This window comes from Phoenix dactylifera, chromosome 3 (genome assembly GCF_051530095.1).
Source record: "Phoenix dactylifera cultivar Ajwa chromosome 3, Ajwa_hap1_PhDact_Kaust_v1.1, whole genome shotgun sequence".
NCBI lineage: Eukaryota > Viridiplantae > Streptophyta > Magnoliopsida > Arecales > Arecaceae > Phoenix > Phoenix dactylifera.
The window spans coordinates 49,512,865-49,530,372 of record NC_143192.1 but is presented as its reverse complement, the minus strand read 5'-3'; the positions used below and the strand labels follow the sequence as shown (position 1 = coordinate 49,530,372).

General features: G+C 41.4%; 1 protein-coding gene and 1 pseudogene across 1 annotated transcript; one reads left to right on the top strand and one right to left on the bottom strand.

The window, feature by feature from the left end:
- The first annotated feature begins 4,959 nt into the window (after positions 1 to 4,959).
- Positions 4,960 to 6,953, top strand: LOC103711802 (pentatricopeptide repeat-containing protein At5g46580, chloroplastic-like; annotated as a pseudogene).
- A 252-nt stretch (positions 6,954 to 7,205) lies between these two features.
- LOC103711803 (putative protein phosphatase 2C 26) lies at positions 7,206 to 16,118 on the bottom strand. Its single transcript, XM_008798087.5, has 4 exons — positions 14,171 to 16,118; positions 13,424 to 13,537; positions 12,822 to 13,086; positions 7,206 to 7,856 (listed from the first exon to the last, which is right to left on the bottom strand). Exons 1-4 carry the CDS (start codon positions 15,665 to 15,667, stop codon positions 7,732 to 7,734), a joined length of 2,001 nt encoding a protein of 666 aa, XP_008796309.4. The 5' UTR covers positions 15,668 to 16,118; the 3' UTR covers positions 7,206 to 7,731.
- Between the last annotated feature and the right edge of the window lie 1,390 nt (positions 16,119 to 17,508).

Here is a 17,508-nt window from a genome sequence, read left to right as displayed (position 1 = left end):
TCTCATTCTTAACCGTGGTAATTGTAGAAGTTCTTGTAGCTTGTGATTCTATTTCCTATGTAATGATTTATGAGTAAGCTAGCCATATGATCTTGTTTAAGTATGATTGGTGCATCAGTAAGGGTAGTGACTTCAGCAAGATTTTGTAGCAACACTGACATCACATCATTTGGCAATGAAAATAGATGGAAGTTTATTGTATGACCAATTTAAACTTCTTTTTCTTGTTTTCATGCGAGTGCAAGAAGAAGAAGGTATCAAAGAGGATTGCGTTTGTTACCTATCTAGGATGAAACTAAAAAAGAGTCTTGAGTTCCACAGTAGATGTTTTGTTCTTCAAATTGGCTGGTGTCATCAAGATTCTTTTAATGGCAAGGCCACCAATACTTGTAGATTCAACATGAGATCAATGGAACATCCAGTTTGTACAAGTGATGATAGGTGCCCAGAATGTTTATATATAGTTTAAGGTATAAGACACCTATGAAACTCATTAATAATATTTAAACATTGTCTTTTCTTAATTCAGTTGATGTGGAAAAGGCATGACACATCATTTATTTTATGAGACTTGTCTCATACTGTAATCCACCTAATATGACAATTTTTCATCACATGACATTGCTCATTAATGATATTTAAATGCATGAAATTCAGGTGATTTCATATTAATGAAAAAAAATTACATGAAAAATCAACTGATCTAATACACTTGTCTCATTAAGTAGTCCATGTAGAAATGGTCCATATACTTTGAATAAGGTTATCTAGATAATTTTGTGGAAAAAATACTTTTATAAAAAGAAAGCTCCAGAATAAATTTGGATAGATGCAATATGTTCAGCACCACAATACGAAATTTAATAAGCACTCAAACTTTCAATATGCTTTTTGTCTTAGGAAGATTACTTGTTTGTGCCTAATAACATTGTCATGAGCAGAAATGTAAAGTGAGTAAAGTACAAAGACCAAGTTTGCTGGATCTCAGTGATAGTTATTTTTCTCTTGGTTTGGGGGGGAGGGGGTTGCAATGCAAGAAAGGGTTTATATACAATGCTCAGGAAAATGTGCGGAACATATACATGATAAAAAATTAGAAAAGGCAATGCAGTGCAAGAAAATATTGAGATTGTCTTTATTAGTTAGAATTCAGAGGGATTCTCAAGGAAGTAATATTTCATATTTCAATAAAGAAACTTACAACAGTTAAATAAAGAAGGGAAGTGTGCAATACAGGAATTTGATGTCTTAACTTATCAGCCAAACCTTGGAATAAGGCTTGATAGTTATGTTATGGCTATACACTTCTACCTATGCTTGTCTAGGGTCTATCATTAATTTTGTTGAGCTGGAATCCACGATGGATAGGCATTTGGAGTCCTTGAGATGACATAGCATTGGATTTGGATGAGAGGTAAATAGATGTTTCAGTTCTTCAATTTCAAATCTCAAATAATAATGTTTTTGGGTCATAAAGTAAAGAAACAAGCATGCATAGCTAAACCTGAAACCAAGCATATAGCACTACCTGCCTTCTATATTTGTGCTTCCTAAGTCCTTTTACTATGCCTTAAGCAAGATGAGTCTTTTGGTGCACAGCCATGCGTTGATGGTTTCTCTTTTTTTTTTTTTTTTCCAAAGACAAGGGTGGGTAATCTCCACTATTTCTACCCTGTATGTGGCCCACCCTTGGAACTGACTCCAGTAAGAATCGAACACTAATCTCTTACCAAATTGGCAAGAGGTAATACCACCCAAGCAAGCACATTTAGCTTCTTGCCTAGTTAGTCATTTGTTATTCTTCTTGTTTGAAAATTTATAAATAGAATGGATGGCACAAATCTTGAGACAATGAGGGTTGCAAGTGGATTGGATTGACTCGCTTTGGTTTTGGAACTGATCCAAAATTAATCGAGTCAAACCCGAACCAAATCTGTTTAGGTTAACTTTGGATTAAAAAACATGGCATATTTCAAATATGGATTAGATTTGGTTCAGTAATTCTCAATCCAACTCTGAACCAACCGGAACTGATCCAAGGCCAGTATACTACATCCATCGAAACCCTCCTTGAAGAAATTAGTTCTGTTCATATAATAGTTTGTCAATATTCTATGTTGTTGATTGTAATTATATATGGTTATCAATCAACTCTTATGTAGAATACGCTTTTGATAATGTCTACATGTTGCTTACTATTTTTCTTTTGCATAATATATTAATGATTTAATTAAACAATATACTTAGATATGTTTATTATGGTTTGTGTTTGGATTATTTTTGACCCAAAAATCCATTAGGTTGATGAAATTAATAACTAATTTGTCCAATCCAACCTCAAGAAAATTGGATTGGATTTGGGTTCAATCTTGTGAGCTGATTCAAATATGGATTGGATATGGGTTATGCTTATTCCTGGTCTAACCAACTAGATTGCAGCATAGAGACAATAGCACATGAGAAATGGGTGATCACATGGCTGCATATAATAAAACTTGTTCTTTAAGTATCAAGTTGCATGAACTAACAACTAAGCCAATTGTATGGATGTTTAAGATATAAAAAAATACAAAATACCAATATGTGCAGTAAATTAAATTATCCTAGACAAGAGTATGTTGCATTGTTTTGATCCAAGGTTGGTCAATTGATAGTTTTCATATGATAATATTAGACTTGTATAATCTTGTATGACTAAATAGTCATGTTAGCTAGATACCAAAATTATCTATTTCATACATAGCTATGTTCACACAATTGAAGTTCCCATTCTAGAGAATTCGATTATATAGACATTGTAGGATTCATATTGAGCTAATCGTATATGAACTTTTGAGCCAAGATTCGCTGTACCGGATGTTACTAGTGCATACCGGATGGTACCATACTGGTACCAAATCGGTATATGGTCCGGAGGGTGTATCAATACTCAATATGCCAAACTAGCCTTCGTACCGAGCATATTGACACTATAACAATATGGTACCGGTATGGGATCCGGTATCGAGATGACAAACCTTGCTTCGAGCACAAGTTTCTTTCTGGTTGTTATCTAGTTTTGAACATTAATAGATTTGTCACTACAATTAATGGTCGGACAATTCGTAACGTATAATATCTCTAAGAAATAACAAGAGAATTCATGCCTGCCTCTAGAGGACTAACACCTGTAGAGCCCATCAATGAAGTGAATTCACCACCATCTCTTGTTATCTCCGCCGCTATGCTATATAAAGCCACCACTCTCCACCCTTTTCTTTATCGCTCTAGCGTGCATCTTGGTTTTGCATTTTTATTTTCCAAAATACAATCTCTTAGTAGTTAAGATAATAGCCATAATGGAGTTCTTTGCTGCCTCCTCATCCTCCTCCAAACCTATCGTGGAATTGGATTTGATAGGCCGTTTGGAAGAGAGAAACTATGAGGACATCGAGCAATATTTGAGGCTTGCCTTGTGCCTCCCTCCGAAGCAATGCACCGCTTGTGGAGTGAGCAAAACCTCGCAATGGAGGAATGGTCCTAGAGGACCGAAGGTGATGCTTTCTAAACTAGATGCCTATTTTTCTTTATTTGTTTGTTTTCTCATTCATTCGTTCGTTCGTTCATTCATTTCAAGAAGCAAGTGGCATTTGTTGCAGACATGAAATTGATATCTTTCTTAAAAAGTGTTTTTAGGACTTGAATATAAACTCTGCTTTGTGATCCATTATAGTTTATGATTTTTTAATGGTAGAAATCCTGCTGCTTCTTTTAACGAAAAGCAAAAGACACAGATTTTCTTTCATTTTCTATGTTTCTAAATTTTAATAAGTTAGTGTACCACCGAGTATTTGCTGAAATGGTATTACTTCTTGTCACTTGAGCAAGGGTTTAGGGGTTTGATTCTGTTTGGAGTCAGCCCTCAAGAAATTTAGCCCCTCAAAATCTCAAAAAAGAGGTGGTCAACGTGCGTAGATTCTTTCTTATTCAAACTACCCAAGAGGGTTTCGACACCAGGACATCCATGGTTATTCAAACTACATGTTATTCCAAAGTACTTATAGCATAGTCATTTCTCATCAACCTATTATAATCATTTAATTATTACTTATAGTTAATATCTTATTTTTCTCCCTAGCTATCACTTTTTGGAAGGTATATTGTATTAATTAGCATGTTCTTACTTCAAATAGATTGCATAGAACTCTCTAGATGTACATACCTGGAAAAGATAACAAATAACATCCAATTTTAGTTGAAACATATGATTTAAAACCTTTATGATCTTACCAAAGTACATACTATTGCAGAATTAATCTTGCTCAGTCAATATATCCTATCTTACACTAATCTCATGTTTTTTTGTTGTAAAATAATTGCCACAGACCCTGTGCAACATATGTGGCATTCGCTATATAAAGGAAGGGCCGCGTCTTAACACCAACTTAACTTTGGGTCCAGCAAACTTCAATATGGAGGCCGACCGTCATCCTAATTGAGCAACATAAATTTAGCAAAGCTTCCCAAAGGACTCATTGATGCAAGAACTTACACAAGGGAAGCAATCCATCAACAATAACTCGGTTGCAGGAGAAAATGATGCACTACAATTGTTCCTCTTCTCCCTCCTGCTGGAAGAAGAGAATGTGGATATGGTGTTTTGTAGGCGACTGCTGCAACTGGCAATAAAATTTCAGAATCGTTCATGGTATTGAAGCTCATGTATGAGCAAGTCCATGGAATTGTTTCCCTTGTCATGATTCTGGCCGGCACTTTTTCTATTGCTGTGTTAGACAAAAGAAGGGACTACAGATGGGCCTATGCACTCATGCCATGGCTCTCTTTGCCTCCCCCCCTATGAAATCTTTTTGAGATATTTTTTTTTTTATAATATTTCTGAATGATCTATCTATAAGAAAAATATTCAGGAAAGGACTAACAGAAGCCTTAAAATTATCAGAACTTTTTGAGTTGGATTGACGGTGTTGGCGTGTTGCTGCACAGCCATGGCTCTCTTTTCCTCCCTTACTTCCCTCCAATCCCCATCCTTCCCTCCAAAGCCTCCCAAAGACCCACCCGCCTCGGTCGCTCCTCCTCTATGAAACCATCCCTTCCCTCTCCCTCACCCTCATCAAAAGAGAAAGATTATCCTTCGTCACCTCCCATTCCCCCTCCACCAAGTCCAAGCCCAAACCCTCCGCCGGCTCTCCCCACCGCCGCCGTTGCCGCCGCCCCCCCTTCTCTCTCAACCCCGACCTTAAACATCTCTCCCTCCTCTTCCGCCTTCTCCGCCGCCCTTTCAGAAGCCTTCCTCCTCCCTCCCTTCCAAGAAAACGCCGTATTCGTCCTCAACTCCCTCCGCTCGTGGCCCAAAGCCCTCCAATTCTTCGACTGGCTTAAGACCCACGGCAGCTAATTCCCCCCTGACACTACTCTTTACCATGTCACATGAGGTCGCTACGCGACGGCCGGCAGCACGGCCTCGTCGAGCGCCTCGCCTCTGCTCGACAACGTTACCTACTCCACCATCGTCGCCTCCGCCAGGTGGTGCCGCCGGTTCGACAGGGCCGTCGAGTGATTCGGGAGGGTTTACAGGACCTGCCTCATCCTCGATGAGGTCACCTACTCGGCCGTCCTCGTGTGCTCAATTGGGCAAGAGGGAGGAGGCGGTCTCCCTGTTTGGGAGGGCCCGGGCTGGAGGGTGGACGCCGGACCCGGTCGCCTCCTCGGTGCTCGGTAAATTATTCGGTGAGGCTCAGGACTATGATGGGATTCGGTATTTGTTACGGGAGATGAAGAGTCCAATCTAGTGGGCTACAACACGCTGTTGGAAGCAATGGATATTGGAAGGCTGGGAAGCCGGGGATTGCAGGGAGCCTGTTCGAGTAAATGGTTTCGGCTGGCTTGTCCAAGGATGAGAAGACGCTGGCTGGCTGCCTGCATTAGGGCTGTAGGAGCGGATGAGGTCCAACAAATGGCCGATGGATTTCATCCTCGACAGCACATTGTTGAGCATGTGCACCGATCTTGGGTTGGAGGAAGAGGCCGAGAAGCTGTTTGAGGATATGACGCCGAGAAGCTGTTTGAGGATATGAAGCAGCCCGGGCAGGGTACTCGCCTGGATTGTTGGAGCTATCCTGCTGATTAACATTTATGGGAGTGGCGAGAAGGCAGGGAGGATAGTGGAATTGCTTGAAGAGATATCGGAGGGTGGACTCGAGCCGAATCCTATGAGCTATTTGATTCAATGCTTGGAGAAGGCTGAAATTCGAGACTTCTGTGGAGAGAGGTGCTATACCGGATGACTGGCTTTGTGGATGCTTGCTGTCGCTTGTGGCTTTGTGCGAATAAGGGGTGATGGGGATTGTGCTCACATTCTTGGAGAAGGATAGTCAAGGCTGGTTGGGTTGGTTAAAAATGCTTTGTAAGGAAGAAGTTAGCTTCGATGAAGTTAAAGAAGAATTCCGAGGGTCCCTGAATGAGGCTACTGAGGAGGTTCGGAGGCCCTTAAAGATGCATGTAGAAACCACAGTACTGAAATGTAGATTCATGAGGCTTTTGTGTCTGGGAATGCTTTATGGGCTATATCCTAACTTGCATCTAAAGAGATCTGATGAGTGGTCTTTGAACCTGCAATCACTGTCCTTTGGTGCGGCCAATACTGCTTTTGAGGAGTGGATGAAAAATCTATCAGATTCTGTGGAGAAGAAGGAAGCGTATCGGCCGGCGCTTTTGCCTCACATTTGGATCTTCTTGGCGGATGAAGAAAGGAGTAGTAGTTTGGTTGCTTCGAGGGAGGATTTCATATCATGGGTAAAGTCCGGAGCTCTGTCTGCATTTTTTACTGTTTAATAGGAAAACATACTCATAATTGTACTGTTTTCAATTAGCTTTTGAATGTAGTCTTCTTTTGAGATGTAAAATCTAATGCAGATGGAGCTCAAATTTCATGACTACCAATTTTCTTTGATTTACCAGAACTCTAGCAGACACTTCATTGCAATATAAATGTTACATATTAGATAGAAGTAGAAAAGATAGATATGCCCCTTAAACTGATAATTCAATGAATATTATACAATATAGATGTAGAAAAAATTGTTCAGTTTTCTTCTCAGGGAATTGAGTCATGCCTCCCGAAGATTGTTCCTGGGATTATAAAGTGCGGTAAATCGCCACTCGGTCTAACATACATTGCAATTCGTATTTGAACACCTATGCAGAAGTACTGGCAAAAGAATTTCTAGTCTATTAAATTTGCTTTTGATGGAACATGTCCAACAGATTGCAGGGAGTCACATGTAACAAAAGGGAATGTTGTACATCTGTAAAAATATTTCCCACCGAACAAAACATTTTCCCCTAAAAACAGCAAGAAAAGGGGGCAAAGGAACGCAGCATGAGAACCGTTGCTGCTGAGCATTCCCATAAACAAGAATAAGCTTCTCTTATGCACTCTCCCTAGGAATGTTCATCTTTTACCACCGCAGGCCAATTTCCCTTCAGATTGATTGGCAACATCAACCAGCATGGATCCAAAAGCCACGCTGGTCTACCTGCATTTGATCTGTCTGTTGAAGCCTGCCTCTGAATAGATGATTTCCAGAACCCTTGGTAAATGGTTCACTGACTAATCATGCCTTATGATCAGAAGGAACCCTTGGCTTCTTTACCATTTCGAGTTATGAATCAGCAATATGCTAATGGCAGTTGTATACCGTAGAAAACAAAGTGCAACCAGCTCTTGGCATGTCACACATATTTTCCTGACGACTTCCATATTCTTCCTTCAAGAGATATGACCATAACTGTAACATCATCATGATACTTTCGGCGGTCTCCTTGTGGTATGTCCAAGAGTTCATAAAAGTCCATACCTGCAATTGAGAGTCATTAGATAAATACAGCAGGGAACTGACAGTAAAGCATCTACCCTCAAGGCTAGAAGAAACCCGTCATCATTAAACATGAAGGATGTAACATCTTCTCCTATGAAAAAAATCAGATGACAGAAGGGGCTGGCTCAAATGCTCAAGGGCCTTGAGATTCCATAACTGGAAAGTTTGAATTATATAGTTAACTAAACAAGCTATTACTTACTTGGGACGATTGACCACTTTTCTGGAATAATATGCTTTACTCATGATAATGCTGATGATAATCAGATTAGCTAAGTACAATAAGTTCCTTAGATTGTAGAAAACACATATGGCTGGGCATGGCACTAACAATGGATCTATCAATGGGTTAAATTTTCAATAAAGAATATATATACCTTGGACAGATTGTTTTTTGCCAAATGTATTGCTTGAAAAACTTCATTGCAAAATGCATTAAAAAAGCTGATGAGTGGTTGGTTAAGAATTATGAGTGATTTTATTGCAAGGTCAAGCAAGAAATGAAGGAAAGAGATTCACCTCAGACAATCTACCTTTTTGTGGTACCGGTAAGGAGTGGATGAAATGGGATTTCATGGAAGAGACATATGAAAGTGATATTTCAGTATGGATAGGGGCATAACCCTGGCTTGAGGTGATGGCTCTCAAGAAAGGTCACTAAGACTTGGGAGAGTTTGAAATTCAAGATGAACAAAACAGTTAGATTCAGAGTGGGTGTCGGACAGAATCTGCTTTGCAGTAACTTTTAGCTCGGGAGGACAACCTCTAGAAAAGGTTCGTACAGAATTTGAAGAGCAGCCTACTTTTAGATCGCACGGGTTGGAAAATTAGGATGTGCAGGTAATAGCTGAGTAGGACGAACATTCAGTCTAGATTGTGGTGGTGGTAGTGGGTGCGCATAAGTGTAGGGGTTTTGGGAGTCGCACAAAAAGGTTGCACATTTCCTTGTGCTAAGGAGGGTTAATCCTCAAAATTAAAACCAGGGAAATTAGAAATTAGCTTGTAAGAAGTATTTCAGATAACATTCTGATATCTGACCAAAAGATATATATTTGCATTATGAAGCAGTTAAAAGCTGGAACGGCTTTAAAATTTTTGACATAGAACAACCTTTCCCTTCACAGATTGTATTTATGAGAAATTGGGCAGAGTGGGAAAGTAGTGTGGCCATGGATGCAATATTTGGAGAGAACAAATAGTTCTTTTGATAAGGTTTTCTCTGCAGAGCTAAAGGTATACATACATATACATAATGTAAGACATATATACAGGCAGACAGTAATCTCTGTAATGTGAAATTTACAATATTGGCATTTTTAAAGCATCATAAAATCATTCCAGATGTGCTAAAAGAAGATCTTGTGTTTATACTTTGTGTTCTTGTAACTATGTAAACTGGCCTGGTTGCCTGAGCAACGGCATTTGCCCAGAACTTAATTGCTATCGCCCAGTCATAAAATTCTCAATCTAGGGGCTGAAATGTAAAATATTTATGTGAGATGTGAATTCAAAATATTTTCTATCACTAAGGTGTCCTCAAACTCAATTTTGTCTGCTGTAATAGCTTTAGTAGTTTTGGCTACATAATTATGACACTCTATTATGGTGATCTGTCGCTCTGATACCTACAGTCTTAATTGCTAGATTGATGATTTAGGCACTGTTTGGGGGAGCTGTTGGTAGTAGAGCTGTTGGAAGTAGAGCTGTCTAAAGTAAAGCTTTTATAAAAAGCTGTTTGCTGTTTGGTAACTACATTTCTAAAGTGCTATGGCACTTTAACATGTGTTTGGTAAACAAACTAAGAAAGTACTTTTATAAGACAAAAGTACCATAAAGGACATTGCATAGTATTATACAACAGAACATAATAAAATATAACATATATTAATACATAATATACGACATAGTATAATATTATTGTAATATAAAGTAATATTATTATAATATAGTAATATGACATTGTATAACATAGCATAATAGTAATATAGTTATTAGAGTAAATTAATTTTTCATAATATAACATAATATTAAATTATTCAACATAACATATTAATGTATTATTATATAATATAATATATATTATATTTATAGTATAATACAATAATAAAAGTTTAAAATATTATAATTATTAGTGTAAATTAATTTTTTACCCTTCTAATGACCATTTATCTCTCTAACAATTTTTCTACCTAGGTGATAAAATTGGTTAAATGATTACTAATTTTTTAATTTATTTATTATTTTATCTCATTTAAATATATTTATTTATTATCTTATTTATTTATTTATTTATTCGTTCACTTATATACATATTTATTTATGCATTTATTTATTATTATTTTCTTTTTTTTCCTTTTTTTCCTTTTCTTTTTTTTTCTTCTCTTTTTTTTCCCCTTTCTTCTTTTTCTTTCCTTTTCTTCTTCTTTTTTTCTTTTCTTTTTTCTTCTCTTCTTCTCCTTCCTTTCTTCCCTTCTCCTTTCTTCTCCTTCCGCAGGAGGGGGCCGGGACGGGGACGCGGCGGCCATGGCTGCCCTTTCCTCCCCTTCCTCTTTTTCTTTTTTGTTTGTTAACCTCCCACCGCCCGACAGCTGTGGTGCGTCGCAACGGCGAGCCGGACGTTGGTGCCGGCTCGCCGGAGCGACAGGCCACAACGGCGGCCGGGAAGGCGGCCTCCCAAAACACAGCAAAAAAAAAAAAACATGGGCTCAGCATTGAGAAGACAATGTTTTTACATATAGTACACCTTACTCAGATATATGATTGGTTTTCAACCAATCTCCTCTTTCTTCTCCTAAATATAATCATGATCATCCATCCATCTACCCAACTATTCTGTCTAAACAATATCACAGAAGCCCATCAAAGTCCCTGTAATGCTCAAAGAAAAATTAAATATCCTATCAGTTTATTCCACTGGCTATCATCCAAACATGCACTTGAAAGGATCTTCAATTAAAAATGCAGAATTATATCCTCTCTCTTTATCTGATCAGCGCTCTAAGGACTTAAAAACATGTGCATCCATGCAAGATTTTCTTCTTCCTGTCAATCTGTTCTCCCATTCAATCTTCATTTTGTCTATGCCTCGTATCAGGTTGCAATAACATGCTCCCAGGACAAGTAGATTATTAGAGTGCAAACCCAATGTTTCATCGGCTTACCATGTTTCACAAGTCATGACAATTTATTTGCGATTTATTTGATATCAATGTTCGTATGTGTCTGTCCTATTGGTTTAAATCATTCATTTTCATAATAATATCAAAGCCCCATTCTGCATCAATATATAACCAACAATCACAAAATCATGTATCATGCTTATGCCTTCAAATAACCAGCAGAAGCAAACACAATGCCAACATGTAGCAGATTTATAACACGGAGAAAAACACAAACCTATAAAAGATCAGTAAACATAACCAAAACTAGCATGCTAGGATATGTTTAGAGTGACCTCTGCTTTTTCTTTCCCCTGTTTTTCACATTTTGAGTCTAAAATATTCTGAATCACCATCTAGTCTAGAATACTAAAGCATGTATTAAAAACCAATACATCATCCTTCATCATATTAAAAGTGCCTGTTCAGTACCAGAATCATAACCAAACCACATGCAATTCACTATCTAAAGAAGGCAAGTTAAAATGCATTTGTAATATTAGATCCAGCAACTGATAGCAACGAGATTGAGGGAGAAAAAAAAAGAGACACTGGGGAAACTAGGGAGAGAACAAGAAACTGAACTCATCTAAATGATATAATTAATTTCATATATGCATTTTTCTTTTCATTTGCAATTGTCCACATGTTGACTAATATACTATGTTGACCTTAGCATCTAACTACAATACAACATGGTGAAGTCAATGAGTATTGATAGTAGGATTCAAATCTTGAGGACTGCTATTGTATCAATGGCCACCTGGTAATGTTATGATGCTTGATACAGGAGCAGTAGATCTCAATACACATCGATACAAATAAGCCAAAAAAGGAAAAAGAGGAAAAGAAAAAGAAAAAGACAGTGTGCTGAGCAATATGGGATCAATATGCTTTGATGCAACAGAATACAAGCCTAGTTTGCTCGACACATTGCATTTCCAGCCCCTATAGGACTGGCTCGTGGCTGGCACGGGGCCAATATGCATGATATTTTATCTTGATTGATACATAGCAAACCAGGTTAGTACTGAAATGCAACCCCATGCAATATGTTAACAATCATGCAACATAATACTTAGTCTGATGCAATAAGTGTACTGGCTAAATGTCAATCCATCAATCTCATGGACAGTACCCTAGATAACCATCCATCTTGCATAGCACTGCCTGCTCGGGGCGAGCAAAACCGATTCCCCAGAAAATTATTCTCAACTCATTCAACAAGCACTCATTATTTAGGAAAAACATAATTCGATTCCTTTAGTTTCTAGTTGTTAGCCGATTTCACATTACATATAATCAATCATTTTAGAGGTATAAATGCAGCAGCATATCCAAGGTCGTTTAGGAATACCTATATTTTAATAATGGCTTCAGAAGTAAGAATTGCTGATTCAGTATAATGAGTGAGGCCAGGTCCTTGAATTAAGGTCATAACATTGAAATCACAGGACACCATAACAGACCTGGATGGAAGAATTTAGGAAAAAAATGAGGACACTTTTCATTTTGAATAAGAAGCGGTGGTGAGGCTTTATCCATAGTGCCTGCCTTAATCGGACGAGATAAAGATTGTTATTTATGTTCATGCAAGAACAGACACAGACATGTCTAGTAAACTGATGACTTTTAGACTAATCATTAAAAATCAATCAAATACCAGATCAGAGGCTAAACCTAGATTTTCTACCAAAAGAACTGCTACAGCCATTGTTAGAATTATTGAAACATAAAAAATAACAGACATTTGTAAACCGGTGAGAATTTCAAAAACAAATCTTACCAGCTTTCTTTGCAGCACGAAAAAGAAGCTCCTCGATTAAACTTTGTGCAGGGTCTCCATCTGGGAACCTCTCCATGAAATTTTCAACATGCAAAACCACTTCCTCATTGCTCAGATACTGATACAGGCCATCGGAAGAGAGGACTAAAAATTGATCACTTGAGCCCAGTTTATAGTGACAAAGTGAAGGCATACAAGTTATGTATGGTTCATTTCCAATGAACTCATTCCGGAACATCTCTAGTAATCCATCATTCCACTTAGGCTGTAATAAAATGCATATAAAGCAAGTGATATAGCATATTCATTAGATTTTCATCACTAAGTTCTTTAATTGCATGATTAGTCATTAAAGAATAATGGTTACAAAGCATATTATCACCAAAAAGGGCTTATCCCATCTATCTGGATTGGAAATAACAATAGTCGATAAAAAAGAATATACAGAAAAGAGGGAAGAAGCCTTCATCTGAAGACTGTCTCCATATGGAGTAGGTAATTCTTGGTCCCTAAATTACAAAAGATCAAGTCATCTCTGCATTACGAGGTCAGATCCTCTATATTAGAATCATAAAAAGGGAATCTTATGACAGTCCATTTACCTGTTTGAGATATCCAGCCCCAAATGCTCGAGTGACCTTGAGACGCCCCTTCACTCTGTCATTGACAATACAGTGATTGTCATCTGGATGTTCTTTCTTTATCCTGAGGACTTCCTGTAAAGGCCAAAATTCATGAAACAAAAAGAGATTATGCACATGTGTGAATAAGAGCTGGAAACATTTATAACCCATTATTCTCATTCAATATAAAAGCTAGGCATGGTCATGAACTCAGTATTCTCATTTGACGCAAGCAAAATTCAGTATTAACATGTATCACAATGTGTGCATGCATGCATCAAACAAATGCTAAATTCAATCACAGAATCAATATTCTCATTCTACACGAGCACTAGATAGATTCATGAACTCTGTATTCTCATTCTACACAATTGAAAGGTAATATTCACATATATGGGAAGGTCACTGACACAGCTATGAACTACATTGTAATTCGTGAAGTATTTCTTGAATACCACAAAGGAATTCTCAAAAGACCTACAACTCTTACTTTCACCAAAACATAGTTGGAGCATATGGTTAGAAATATCCAACCTTATGAACGGATCAGATCGTTTAGTTTGTTTAGTTGGAAGGAATGAAACGTTATTCTTTTTTCTCTGTTAATGATGAATAGCAATCTCTCTCTCTCTCTCTCCCCCTCTCCCTCTCCCTCAATAAGCATAGCAAGGAAAAAGAAATATGTAAAATGATGTACTAAATGCATGTTCTCCTATGCGAACCTACTTCCTCAATGCTCGTACTGTGATCAGTGGAAAGCTGCAATGCCACCAATTCTGTGGTTTCTCGACCCAGTGCCTCAATCTCCACATCCATCTCATTCCCTTCAACAGCTACTTTGTCCTGTTCATTGGGAATGTCCTCATCCCTCGTCCCCTCAGCTGTTCCTGGAGGCCTACACTGAGCCACAATTGCACGGCTATCTCCCACATTCATCACATACACATCGTCATCCCTCATCAGCAACACCAGCAGGCACGAGCCCATGAGCGCCAGCTCGGGGTTGCAGTCCATGGCCCTATCCGTCATCTCCAAGTAAGCGAGCTCCGTGACCTCCAATGCCCGCGAAAGAGCCCTCAGCACCAATTCATGATCAGCCACGGGGCCGGCCTTCCTCCGTCTGCGGCTACCGCGCTCCGTGACTTCTCTTTCTCGAGTCGCTTTCGCCTTCTCTTCTGATTCATACCTCCACCTTGGAAACCGCAGCCTCCTGCCCTCCCTCCGCCAGCTCCCAAATCCATCCCTCAGCTTGGACAGAGAGAACGCGAAGCGACCCGAGCCCGAGAACTCCAATTCTCCATCCCCATCCCCTTCTGCCAGGAATTCCCAAAGGCGCCTCCCAGCTTTGGAATCCTCCTGAGAGGTGACCTCTTCTGAGACCGCCTCCTCTTCCACTTCCTCCCAGAATAGACCCCGGAGCTCGTCGAAAACCGAGCGGTAGAGGTTGCCCACAAGGAATTCAGGGGCTTCGGGCCCATTGAACCCGTCGTAGATCCCGACGAAGAGCCACCGGTGCTCCTCCGACACGACCACGTGGACCCGGTCCTCCCCGGCCTTCCCGTGGGCCCACTGGACATTCCCCTCGGCGGTGGCGGCCGGAGGGGGCGCGTCGCCGGGTTCGCCCCGCCGGGCGGCGAAGCTCCGGAGGGGGACCACCCAGGGGCGGCGGTTTTTTTCGGAGAGGCTCCGCCGGAAGAGGGACGGCTTCCGGAGCCTCCTGGAGATACCCCGGCTCTTCTTCTTCACGAGCGGGCCGGAGAAGGGCACGGCATCGAGCGGGCCGGAGAGCGCCCGCCGCTCGATCGGCCCGGAGAGGAAGAAACCCCGATCGAGCGGCCCGGACGCGGGCCCCCCGCCGCCGCCGGAGAGCTGGAGGGGGATGGCGGAGAAAGATGCGGAGCTCCGGAAGCCGGCGGCCCGTGACCCGGCGGCGGCGGCGGCGGGGGCGTCATAGACGGGGAGGGGGGCGGAGGAGTTGGCGGAGACGGAGGCGCCGGAGATGGTCTTGAAGGCGGTCTCGGCGGCGGCGGCGGCCGTGGAGGCGGCGGCGGAGGAGGAGGCGGAGGAGGAGCGGGAGTGGGCTGGCGAGGCGGAGCGCACGTAGCAGAAGGAGTGTCCCAGGGCCTCGTCCAGCGGCCCCGAGAATTCCGGCGGTCCCTCCTCGCCGGCGCCGGCGGGCCTCAGGCACGGCACGCGGATGAGACGGGAGGCGCCGCTCCCCATCGCATTTGAACTCTCTCTCCGAATAGGTTTTTCCTCCTCATAGCCGTGATCCTTTATTGACCTATTTTTTTGTTCATTATTTTATCATATATTCTAATTTTATACTCATTTTTAATTAGAAAAAATGGCAGAAGAAAACGAGCGTGAGCTTGGCTCTCCGCTGCTGGTTTTTCCTGCTCTTCTCCTGTTCACCTCTTCGGCACGATGCCGACGTGGCTCCGCCAACTATGACGTGGCAACATGTAAGGAGTCAACGTTGTTCGGCTCTTCTCGCCCCCCGGCTTCCCACGAATTTCCGCCAGTGGCAGTACTTCACGCGAAAGGAGGATCCTCCTTCTGATTGCTTTGAGATACGTACGGGGCGCGATCGAGCGGTCGACGTCGCGAAAGAAGAACAATCATTCTTTCGCGCGAAAGATGCAACCCGAACCCGCATTCCATTACTTTTTATGCCTGACGATGAGACCGAGGAGGAGAGAGGGGAGTCCAGGGCCCGACCAATCGCACCAGCATCTCCAAGGCACGTGGGAACGCATCCGACGGCCGAGATCGGGGATCAGAGGCGACGTCGGCGTCACGGAGTCAAAGGGCACGAGACTTTGTCGCATCCCCGTCCGAAAGAATAAAACGGAATTCGCGCATTAAATCCGAAATGGCGCCGGTTCGGAAGAATCCGTTTCCCAGGGAAGAATCCGTTTCCCCTTCCGGCGAGCGGTAACCGCGGTTAAGTTCTGGGAAGCCTGCAAGTCAATTGAGTTCAGTGGCCGCTCTGCGCTGCCCGCTGCGGAACTGCGTCTCAGTTTCGTACTTGTCGTCTCAGTGATTAGAGCGGAAGTCCGGAAAACGACGAGAGCCCGAGGGCACGTCGGGACGAAAAGGAGCGGACGGCGAGGTCGACTTACAGGCCTGCTTCCCTAACGGGACATGGGGGGAAAAGTAAGCAGTAGTAGGGATACAGCTGCTCTCCAAGACCCGCCGCTTTAACCGCCTACAAGTCGGGATTAGGGGAATTAATTAGTGGACTACTAGGTGGGGCCCGGGCGAGACACCGGTGGGGTCAAAGGGGTTGACCGGTCAGGGGTGGGACGTGGGAGGGAGATGGGATTCGGTGGTGGTCGATGGAGTAGCTTTCCTTTGTGTCCGGTTCCCACCAGTAACGTGATCTATTGGACCATCGGGAGGGGGAATCTTGGGACTTTCCATTGTCTCCAGCGTTAGAATAGCAAAATGGTGTTTCGGGAGGATGGCAGGATTATACGATGGGAAGGAGTTGTTAATGGAAGAGCATCCAAAGTCCAAACAAATATAAAAAAAAAAAGAGAGGAAGCAGACCGGCGGACAGGAAGGAGAATTGGAGAGACAAGTGCTTCCCCGCCAAAAAGGAGCCGAGCGCCGGGCATGTGCAGTACACGTGAAGGAAAGAATGACTCGGCCGTGTTGCATTTTGGATTCCTAACCACGCCCACCCACGATGTCGTCATAATCATTATCCATGAATCTGCAAGGCGATAAGCTCTGATTAGATCTTTCAATGTCAGAATTTTTTTTTTTTTTTTTTTTTTTGCTCATTAGGAGATTTCTATATTTCTTGTAGGAACTCGTTACTTATTTACAGCTGATTGATATTAAATATTCTGCGGATCGGATCTTAGCAATTTAGAGTCGCGTTGTAACCATTTGAAATTGTGTTGTAATCGTTTGAAGAATCAACATAATCACCGAACATCATTATGGTAATCTTTCTCTCCGGCCTGATGGAGGAAATACTCTTCTATGCAGAGTGGAAAACCCATTAGTCGAGATGACGGAATTTATATCGAGAGGGATCGAATGCCAAACCT